At 42.3% G+C, this 11826-nt stretch overlaps 1 protein-coding gene across 7 annotated transcripts in view; it reads right to left on the reverse strand.

Annotated features, from left to right (window-relative positions):
* The window catches only part of LOC147426970 (uncharacterized), a 31043-nt gene extending 29395 nt beyond the window's left edge, over nt 1-1648 (reverse strand). For 5 of the 7 annotated variants that reach the window (XM_086498346.1, XM_086498347.1, XM_086498350.1 and 2 more), the window contains exons 1-4: nt 1231-1388; nt 921-980; nt 701-835; nt 488-623 (exon numbers count right to left, since the gene is read on the reverse strand). In XM_086498346.1, coding sequence (XP_086354472.1) covers nt 488-623; nt 701-835; nt 921-980; nt 1231-1373 — 474 coding nt within the window. In that variant the 5' untranslated portion in view covers nt 1374-1388. Of the gene's footprint in view, nt 1-487; nt 624-700; nt 981-1230; nt 1389-1456 lie in introns of those variants that run through there. The other 2 variants (XM_086498348.1, XM_086498351.1) reach the window with 2 other exon arrangements.
* Between the last annotated feature and the right edge of the window lie 10178 nt (nt 1649-11826).

Genomic DNA, 11826 nt, shown 5'->3' on the forward strand with positions numbered 1-11826 from the left:
CCCAATAAGAGAATGTCGTGAGAGATAAACTATAGCTAATTCAAAACAAAAATCTTGTCTTCACAGAAAGAAGTGGACCTTCTTTATCCCTCTCCATATGCCAAAAGTTTTGTTTTGAGAGCCTTCGCATTCTATTCGGTTCCAAGTACTGATGTACCTCTTTCTAGGTACACTGATAGATAGTCTTTTGAGCTGAAGCAAGCGAATTCTTTCTATTTTAGACTAAAAAGTTCAGCGATATAACTAGGAGTGATAACATTTGTGCTTCTAGCTGACCATTAGTCAAAATTGCAAAGTATATCATGAGGTATGTGCAGGTCCCATCCAGCTTTCATCATGTAACATGAAATGTGCGACTGCCCACTGAAATGCCCTGAGAAGGAGCATTCTTTGACTAGGTCTCACTTTCACATACACACTAAATGATTCTTTTCTCACATTATAGTAGAATGTTCTTAACATTGAACAATCTGATAGAGAAGCGTACCTGGAGAGATGGGGCAAGCCCAAAGAAATCTCCCACAATAAAATCAATCAGGTGAGCTACACCATACACCTTTGCATTGTGCCGGGCACACTTGATTCGTCTAGGATTGATGTCTATTGCTATAACTTGATTTTGCCTATGCAAAGAAACAAAGAAGGAGAAAGCCATTAGCCTTGCAGGAATTTCTTAATTATCATGGATGGCAAAATTTACCTGAGCGCAAACTGAATTGCATTTCCAGCCACTCCAGTAAATGCATCAATGACAATACCACCAGAGCCACAAAGCAACGCCTGGCGTTTTGCAATCGCTTCAGGTGTAACGGAAAACAAGCCTTGCTCATCGCACCTAATTCCATCATCAAAACGAGAGAAGAGACTCTTGCGCCGTACCCAATACTTCAAGAGATTCTCACTTAACGCTTCAATCATACCAGGCAAAAGCGCTTTCTCCTCCTTCTTCTTCTTTTGCTTCTTCATCTTTTTCTGGACAACTGTTGTGAATGGGCACATAAAAGCTTTATTAAAACACAGACAAGAACATGACCCACGAACTCCATTACAACAGGTGATAGCAAATAAGATGTATGTTCCATCACCGCTCCAAAACAACACGTAGTGACAATGATTAAAGCTACAAGATGAGCTTTGAAAGCACGCGGTACTTTGATGCAAATGTAGCATGCTCTGTGTGTGCAAAGTCCACCGCTTTGTAAAGACATGCACGGGTACGTAATGTGATACCATTGGTGTGTAAATGACCCAAAGAGCATGCTGTGATGCAACATGTAGTGGTTCGCTATGCAGCATACACCATAGGTGCGGTGCTTGGGAATGTATGTAGCGTCGTGTCGTGGTTTGAAGAACCCCTGCAGCTTCGATTGCATGGCAGACTCCCCGCTCCCAAGTACACCCCACATGAACTTTACTGTGTGAAAGAAACTCAGCTACGGAAGCACTTCAAAAGTACCTGATGCTTTCACCAGTTTAATAGCAGACATAACAGTCTTGGACACCATTCCAACAAGCTGTGCGATCTCACAATGGCACTAGTTAAGCAGTACGCCCTGCTACAGAAGGTTGTCGGAGCTCAATACAGTTCAACAGGCATAAAAAAGAGGATGTTACGCTTTTATAGACATGATTCTGATGACATGAAATTGCGGACATTGTAATGACCAATGGGAAATTTGAAAACTAGCGAGGAAAACATGTAGCTAAAGTAAAATAAAGGAAGCGTTGATGAACTCTTACAATAGAAGAGCACTATGTGCCTGTTGTCCGAGTGTGCAAGGAAGAGGATGTTAAGCTACATAAAAGCAACGTGAATAGTTAAACATTTCGTCATGCAATGAGGCAACCAGTAAAAACACAAAACACATAAGAGTACATTATGCAAAATTGCCATAACAATGTGGTCTCTCCAGAAATGATAAGGAGTGGAAGTTGTGCCCTGTTGTCCAAGCAAACACATGTTCCATGAGATGTGAAGCCCGATCTCCATAAAATTAAACATCTCAAGTTCCTGTGATTGATGCGTTTGTGAAGAGCTAGAGTGTATATCATCGTGATCCCTCTTGGGTCGGTCTCTACATTTACCATCAGTGTCACTACCAGTATACCAGTCCTATCTCTGCGTTCATCATCGTCATCACTGCTAGCATATCCTTTGTATCTTATATCGATGCAATCATCGTGCTCTCTATGAGTCCTTTGATCACCATTCGTGCGGCTACAATTCCTTCTATATGCATCCTCCCTCACATGGTCTCTTTGTCTTTCATACCTTCTCTCATGTCATTCTTGTCTACCGTGATGTCCATCATGGTTTTAATCATGTCTATTGTGATCTCCATCAGCATCTTCTTGTTATGTTTGGCCACATTTTTACCAAGTGTGGGAAAAGAAACAAACTTCTTGTCTAGTTGAAAATCTAGCTTTGCTTCCCTTGATAGCTTGTCTTCATTTTGACCAATGATATCACACTTGATCTTCTCAAGATTTCTTTTTGTACCGATTGATGTTGCCATGGTTGCTTTGCTTGATTGAACTTTTTCTACAACTTCCTCGCTTTGATCACTTGCTACAGTAGATGCTAGCTCAATTGGTTGTGATACTACACCTTTTTCTTGCAACTGTTGTGCATTATCTACCTCCATCTAGGTAGCCTTTGATCTTAGAAGATCCATTGTACTATATGGAAAAAAATTTCTCTTCAAAGGAGATTTTAGTGTTGACCTTTGTGTAGCTTTTTGAGCTCTAGCTTCTGTCAACTTTGAGCTATCTGTCACTTGTTCAGGTAACTTGAGGTTTTGCATCAACTTGGGACAATCTTTGACTTCATTATTGCCATCCGTAGGGTTTTGTACAAGGTCATGGACTTGTTGGTATTCATTGTTGTATGCATCTCTATATGCATATGTGAGCTTGGTCACATGCAATTGCTTGAACACTATGGGATTTGTCGGCTTTTGACTTTGACTTTCAAAAGTCAACTAAAACTCTTATCCTTAACGATCTTCATACATGCATTTGTCTTCTGATGGAATTTGGGTCGACTGATAACTTCCAACAACCACTAGTACGGCCGGCCGTCTCTCTTTCTCTCTCTCTCTCTCTCTCTCTCTCTCTCTCTCTCTCTCTCTCTTTCACACACACACACACACACACACACAACCAACCTTGTGTTGCTTTCTCTCATTAACCTTGATGATTGGTGAACTCTCTCTTCCTCCATTCTCGGTGCTCTTACTCAGAGGCTGTAATCATTCTGACTGAGCATAGATGCAATGCGGCCCATGTTCACAACACCTTACGGATGCGATGCCTGTGTCAAGAACATGCTTGTCATAAAATCTAATATCTAACCAACCCAAATGATTTTCTCATATTAAATTGATCACTTAATGTGGGAGAATAAACGGGAACAAGTGTTAAGATATAGATATGTGCTTATAGATCTATCTCAGCACAGGGCCAACGGTAAGGGGGTCCAAATGAGAGATGGTCTATCAAAGAGTAAGGCTAACTAATGGAGCATAAGACCTTAGGGTTAGCTTCATTAAAGACCTCCAATAATGTGTGTAAAAGTCCTTTGACCTTAGGTAAGCTAGGGCTGAGCTTGAGGCGGGAACCCGGCCCAAGCTCGAGGTGCTTGTCATGCTTGAGGTGCTTGTCGTGCTTGAGGTGCTTGTCATGCTTGAGGTGCTTGATTAAGGTGCTTGAGGTGCTTGACCTGCTACATGAATGAGGTGCTTGACTTGCTACTTGATTAAGGTGCTTGAGGTGCTTTGACATGGTTGCCTGAGATGCTTGTGGGAACACCCCTAGTTCAAGTGCATTGTCATGCTTGATGACTAAGGTGCTTGAGCACCAAAAGTCAAAAGTATCCCTACAAGAGGGGGGGCGAGCCCTTTTCCTAGGGGATAGAGAGAGAACACACACTCACACACACAAGGAAGGCCCAAGCTTGAAGAGGCAGCAGGGACACATGTCAGGCCCCTACCTATGTTACCTTCATGAGATGCCTGAAGCCTATTGGTTGGCCACCCAAGGGGTCCAATAGTAATTTAGGAGATTTAATTAATTGATTTAGCATTTATCAAGCCCTCTTTCTCAAAGGGGAAAGGGGGACACTTGTCTCAAGGCTACCCCTACTGCTTGTAATGCCTCCTGCTTATGATTGGCTAGGCCTGGAGGGGTCCAATGAGCTTCAAGCATGAGCTACAAGGGGGGGTCGACCCAAGCAAGCTAGGGGGTTGCTTAGGGGGTATACTCACCCACACACACTCACAAACACTCTCATTGTGTGCTATGCAAAGTGCAAGAGCTCCCTCTCCTTCTCCAAGCAAGTAGAGGTTGAGAGCCTACACCAACACTCTTGGCTATGGAGTGCAAATCCAACCAAGAGCCATGCTTCAATGCTTAAGCTTGCCATTTCCTTCTTCTTCATTACTATGCTATTATGTATGCTAGCAACAAGAGTATGATAAGTGAGGAACTAATTCTTTCTCCTATGAAATGTTTCTTCTTCCACTTCCCTACCCTCATTCCCTTCTAGCTCTCTCCACCTTCGAAGGTGTTTGAGGTCTTGGGATAGTTAAAGCTTTCTTCAAGTTTATGTTATGTTTGTCATGCATGAAGCTTTCCATCTTCATTGCATCAATCACCTAAGTCACAAGGAACACAAAGACTGTATTGTAACAAATCTCTCTTAATGGGAGAAATCATAATACAAATGCCTATTGGAGGGGGGACCGTCTCCACATAAATCCGGTCCTCAATTGTTGTCATGTTCTCTAAATTCTCTCTCTTGCAAAAGTATTGATCATGCCAAGTTAACTAATTGCTGTGATTATGTTGCTATTTTCAATTATGTTCACCCGTTATGCTCACAAAGTTATTTCTCAAAAGTACTCTCATTAATTTCCGCTACTCTCAAGTGAAATAGGCCAATTCCATTACATTGGTATCAGAGCATTTGGTTTCTCTTTTCTTGCTTAAGAAGAGAGGTCCTTAAGTAGCCTATAAATGGTTGATGTTGTTAATTATAATAGGGTAAGTGGAAATGGGATCTATTATCGGTATTGTTGAGCCCACTATGTGGGAGATGGTGCACACCTCGGGAGCTTTGGATTTAATAATGGAGTCTTTTTAGACTTGCCTACGGCTTTACCATTATTGAGCCATAAGAAGTCCGAAAGGAGCTAGCCCTTGGCAACTCTGCTATGATAGACCTACTCCTCTACTCTCTATAATTAACCACTTCGAGCCGTGGGTATAGATACTTAACAGCCAATTTTCAAAGGCTAAGAGGAGTAGCAACTAAGGTTTTGAATTGCCAAAGCATACACTAAGTACATACATAAATTTTGTTAACATGGCTGACAATAATCAAGAGAGTAGAATGAACATTGATAGCTTTGATTTTGCACATGAAGGTGCTAATGATGATGCTCCCATGTTTGTGAATTATCTCATCACTAGGTTGCAGCAAGCTATGGGCAACCCTGCTTTGCAAGCCGAAGTTACTCAACAACTTCGTGCTTATGGAATTTCCCTTCCTCTCCAAGAGGAGAGAGAGCTTAGGAGGCCTCTTGAAGAGACCCCCAAAACAAGACTCTCTCCCATTCGAGAGGAGGAATCCAAAGAGCAAGAAAACAATGAAAGTTTAAGTTCCTCTAAAGATGTGGCTCCACGAAGACGGTGGTCTAGACGATCGCCCACTCCTCCCAAGAGAAAAAGATCAACACATAGTCCTTCTCCTCATCATTCTGAAAGGCAAGAGAGGAAACAAAGGAAGAAAAGGGCTAGGAAGAGGTCACCCTCTTCTCCTTCTTCTTCACCTTCCTCCTCTTCCGATGAAAGTTATGGCTATTCTCCTAGAGAATACAAGAGGGGAGGACATCTCAAATCATTTCCTGCATGGCGAAGGTCACAAAAGCTAAAGAAGTTCAAGGAGGGAGGAAAGAGTATCTCTTTTCTCACCTATGATGGCACCTTCGGTGCTACTAACAAAGTGTTGGCCTTCATCCAGCTATTTGATGCGGCCTTTGGAGATGAGGGATTCACAGAGTCCTCTAAGCTACGCCATGTAGCTATGCACTTCCAAAAATCAGCTCGTCAATGGTGGGCTAGCCTTCATGGAAATGGTGAAGCCCCAAATATATGGAAAACACTACGAGTTTCCATCATGAAGCAATTCCTTGCAAGCGATGCAAAGGACAAAGTGCTTACCGAATGGCGCAGCTTAAAGCTCCTCTCCCATGAGTCTATCCACAAATATGTAGACAAGTTTTGGGATTTACATCTCAAGTCTACTGTCTTTCAAAAGATAGACTTTGCCGAGCAAAGGCAGCAATTCTGTGCGGGATTACTTGAAGAGATGGCCGAATACATCAACTCTCAACGGCCTGGTACTATTAGCGAAGTAATCCATCATACCAGGGTTGCTTCACGCATCAATTTCCATCAAGGGGCTAGACGTAATGTCAAGCCCATGGAAAACAAAGATAAAAATGATGCAAAGGGAAAAACCAATGTTCAAAATGCTTCCCAAGCCAATTCCAACAACAACAACAATCGGTCCAAGGAGAAGGGAGTTTACAAAGGTAAAAACAAACTCTCTCCTGAAGAGCTTGAAGCTTTTCGCAAGGACCATAAGTGTTTCAAGTGTGGGGAGCAAGGACATGGCTATCGTTCTTGCCCCAAGAAGAATGCTCGCAATGAGACTCCTAGGGCTTCTACCATCGAAGCTCCAAAAGAGGATGCTCATTGCAAAGGATCATCACTTTCCTATGCTTGGGGAAAGGTAAGAGAGCATGATGCCTTTATCTTGTTTGACCCTGGCTCTACTCTCAACTTCATATCAATAGAGTTGGCCACCAAGTTGGGCATTCAAGCTTTTGAGATGGGAGATATAGTAGTGGTTGATGCAGCTTTCAAGGGACAACAAGCCTCCGTTACTCCCTTGATTGGGAAGTTGAGGCTTCATGTCCAAAGCTATGTCGACAAAGAAGACTTCTTCATCTCTCCTCTCCAACATGAGGATGTTATCCTAGGGGCACCATGGTTTGATCGCATGACTGCCAACATGAAGTTCCCTGAAAGGAAAATCTACTTCACCTACAGGGGAAAGAACATGTATATAGATGCTAGTGAGCGTAGTCGCACTATTCCACTTGTAAATCCTCTTGCTTTTGATAAGTCAATGAAGAGCTCAGGTTATGTGTACATGATTTTTGTCAAAGAGTCTCTAAAAGATACTAATGTTTCATCAAATGTAAATAATGGGAATCAAGAAGAGTTAGACTTGTCTAATTTTCTAAAAGGATTCCAAGATGTGTTCATCGATGATATCCCTATGGACTTACCTCCAAAAGGAGGGGATGATGACCATCGCATTGATCTCCTTCCTGGAAGCTCACCACCTAACAAGCCTCCTTATCGAGTCTCACAACCTCAACAAGAGGAGATCATGAGGCAAGTACAAGAACTGGTAGACAAAGGGATGGTGAGGCCTAGTTCCTCTCCCTTTTGTTCTCCAGTCCTTTTAGTGCAAAAGAAAGATGGTACATCCCGTATGTGTGTGGACTATGGAGCACTAAACCATATCACTATCAAAAACAGATTTCCCGTACCTCGGGTAGAAGATCTATTTGATAAGCTACAAGGCTCTACCTACTTCAGTAGGATTGACCTTAAGAGTGGCTATCATCAAATAAGGATAGTGGATGAAGATATGTTAAAGACCGCGTTTCGCACAACGTTTGGTCTTTATGAATATCTAGTCATGCCTTTTGGCTTGACTAATGCACCAGCTACGTTCAATCGTTTGATGGAGAAAATTTTTAGACCATATCGTAAATTCACTGGAGTGTTCTTTGATGATATCATCATCTACTCCAAGTCTTTGGAGGAACATAAGCAAAATCTCCAAGTGATTTTTCAAGCATTGAGGGAGAACAAGCTTTATCTCAACCAAAAGAAAAGCGAATTCTTCCTTCAAGAGATTCAATACCTAGGTCATATTATCTCTAAAGATGGTATCCAAATGGATCCATCAAAGTTAGAGGTAATAAAAGCATGGCCTAACCCAAGAAATCTACATGAGCTAAGAAGCTTTGTTGGTATGTGCGCATACTATAGACGCTTCATAGCAAAATTCTCTCAAGTAGCAGGACCACTACACGACTTAACTAAGAAGAACGTTAAGTTTGTATGGACTGCTAAGGAGCAAAATGCTTTTGAAAAGCTCAAAGAGAAACTTACTTCCCAACCAGTCCTCCTGCTTCCGGATCTCTCAAAGCCATTTGAGGTCCAATGTGATGCTTATGGTGATTGCCTTGGAGCAGTTTTGCTTCAAGAAGGGCATGCCATAGCATATGAGAGACGAAGGCTCAATATTGATGAACGAGTCTTGGGGATTTATGAGAAAGAACTTTTAGCTGTTCTACATGCCCTAGACACATGGAAGCACTACCTATTGCGGACTCCATTTATCCTACGAACCGACCACCAAAGTCTCAATTATTTCATGATGCAAACCAAGCTTTCCGACAAACAAATGAGGTGGGCAAATTTTCTTTCGCAATTTAATTTCCATATTGCTCACATAGCTGGTAAGCACAATCAAGTTGCTGATGCACTTTCACGACGACCAAAAGTTAATGCGGTGTCTATAGCTACTCACAATGATCTATCTTCTATGATAGATGAGTATGCTACTGACCCTGACTTTAGAGACATAATGTCAGCCCTTGCTTTGGGGAAGGAAGAGGAACCATTCACCTTGCAGGATGGTTATCTTCTCCACGGCAATAGGCTATGTGTTACCCATTCCCTTCGTGAGAAAGTTATGTATGAATCCCATGCTCCTCCATATGCGGGGCATAGAGGTATTCAACCTACTCTCCGAGGAGTAGAGACGTACTTCTATTGGCCTACCATGAAAGTGGACATACACGAGTATGTATCAAAATGTGTAGTATGCCAAAAGACCAAGTATGATAGAGGGAAGCAACCTGGATTACTCCAGCCATTGCCTATTCCAAATTCACCATGGGAGAGTATATCCATGGATTTCATCTTTGGATTACCCAAGTCTATCCATGGGAATACAGGAATATGGACAATAGTCGACAGGTTTAGCAAGCAAGCACATTTTATTCCTATCAAAAAGACTATTAAGGCACATCAAATGGCAACTCTCTTCATATCTCAGATTTTCAAGCACCATGGATTACCCACATCCATCGTGTCAGATAGAGATCCTAGAATGACCAGTAATTTCTGGAAAGGTCTCTTTGAAAATCTAGGAACAAGATTGAATTTCTCTTCGGCCTATCACCCACAAACGGATGGCCAAAGTGAAATAGCCAATCTTACGATACTCGATCTACTCAAGACTTATGTTACCGAAGTAGATCAACGCTCACAATAGGAAAAGTATTTACCTCTTGTAGAGTATGCCTACAATAATACTGTACATACTTCTACGGGAAAAGCACCTTTTGAGATCATTGAGGGAAGACCTAAAAGTCCCTTGCTACTCAAAGTACATGGGAAGATCTTCGCCGCCGATGAGTATAGCTGTGACCTACAAGAATCTTTTCAAAAGATTAGGGAGGCTATATCCATCTCTCAACAAAGGCAAAAAGCTTCTGCTGATAAGCACATAAGAGCCTTAATGTTCCAAGAAAATGATTGGGTCTTACTCAAGTTTCCTAAGGCTCGGCTAAGGCAAACGACGAGCAAAAATCCTACGGGCTATCAAAAGTATTATGCTAAACTAGCAAAAAGATACTATGGTCCTTTCCAAATCTTGAAGCCCATCAATGAGACGGCTTATCAACTCAAGTTGCCCAACCATTGGCTCATACACAATGCCTTTCATGTAAGCCTACTTAAGCCCTACAAAGGAGAGCCACCAACTGAACCAATTATTGAAGACCCTCCCGAAGTTGAAGACCAAGAAGAGGTGCTACAACCCGAAGCTGTCCTTCGGCATGAAGACAAGGTACTACGACATGGTAAGATTATCCGACGGTATCTTATTAAGTTCAAAAATTATCCTTTTGAAGATGCTAGATGGATGCAAGCAGTACAGCTTAAGGATAGTATGAACCTTGTCAATGCTTACAATGCTACATTAGAGTAAGAAAATGTACAAATTTCTTTTAAATGACTCATGTTTTTGTCTCATAAGACTAGTCCTCTTTTTAATTGTGCACAAATTTAACTAGTATGCATGCTTAGAATCATGTTTGTGATGACGACGTCTCTCAAACACCAAGTAGAATTTGTCAATTATGTTCACCCCCAAGGTGCTTGAGGTGCTTGACCTGCTACATGACTGAGGTGCTTGACTTGCTACTTGATTAAGGTGCTCGAGGTGCTTTGACATGCTTGCCTGAGATGCTTGTGGGAACACCCCTAGTTCAAGTGCATTGTCATGCTTGATGACTAAGGTGCTTGAGCACCAAAAGTCAAAAGTATCCCTACAAGAGGGGGGGCGATCCCTTTTCCTAGGGGATAGAGAGAGAACACACACTCACACACACAAGGAAGGCCCAAGCTTGAAGAGGCAGCAGGGACACATGTCAGGCCCCTACCTATGTTACCTTCATGAGATGCCTGAAGCCTATTGGTTGGCCACCCAAGGGGTCCAATAGTAATTTAGGAGATTTAATTAATTGATTTAGCATTTATCAAGCCCTCTCTCTCAAAGGGGAAAGGGGGACACTTGTCTCAAGGCTACCCCTACTGCTTGTAATGCCTCCTGCTTATGATTGGCTAGGCCTGGAGGGGTCCAATGAGCTTCAAGCATGAGCTACAAGGGGGGGTCGACCCAAGCAAGCTAGGGGGTTGCTTAGGGGGTATACTCACCCACACACACACTCACAAACACTCTCATTGTGTGCTATGCAAAGTGCAAGAGCTCCCTCTCCTTCTCCAAGCAAGTAGAGGTTGAGAGCCTACACCAACACTCTTGGCTGTGGAGTGCAAATCCAACCAAGAGCCATGCTTCAATGCTTAAGCTTGCCATCTCCTTCTTCTTCATTACTATGCTATTATGTATGCTAGCAACAAGAGTATGATAAGTGAGGAACTAATTCTTTCTCCTATGAAATGTTTCTTCTTCCACTTCCCTACCCTCATTCCCTGCTAGCTCTCTCCACCTTCGAAGGTGTTTGAGGTCTTGGGAATGAGGCTTGGGATAGTTAAAGCTTTCTTCAAGTTTATGTTATGTTTGTGATGCATGAAGCTTTCCATCTTCATTGCATCACCTAGGTCACAAGGAACACAAAGACTGTATTGTAACAAGTCTCTCTTAATGGGAGAAATCATAATACAAATGCCTATTGGAGGGGGGACCGGCTCCACATAAATCCGGTCCTCAACTGTTGTCATGTTCTCTAAATTCTCTCTCTTGCAAAAGTATTGATCATGCCAAGTTAGCTAATTGCTATGATTATGTTGCTATTTTCAATTATGTTCACCCGTTATGCTCACAAAGTTATTTCTCAAAAGTACTCTCATTAATTTCTGCTACTCTCAAGTGAAATAGGCCAATTCCATTACAATGCTCGTGTGTCATCCGTAGGCCATCATCTTTGCCACCACATTGACAATAGAGGGCACCTATGCGTGTAGGGTATGCAACATGTCGTCATCGTAATAGTGCATGAAAGCTGGTTGCAAGCTGCTATCATCACGATGCTCTACCTCTTAGGGTCAAGCTTAATGTAAAAAGTATCCTCCATGGATATCTTAATATGTTACAGTGTCATGGCAAGCTGAATAGAGTCGTGCGACCAATACTATTTATCAGCAGGTAAG

This window comes from Adiantum capillus-veneris, chromosome 24 (genome assembly GCF_014529385.1).
Source record: "Adiantum capillus-veneris isolate H3 chromosome 24, ASM1452938v2, whole genome shotgun sequence".
NCBI classification, from domain to species: Eukaryota; Viridiplantae; Streptophyta; class Polypodiopsida; order Polypodiales; family Pteridaceae; genus Adiantum; species Adiantum capillus-veneris.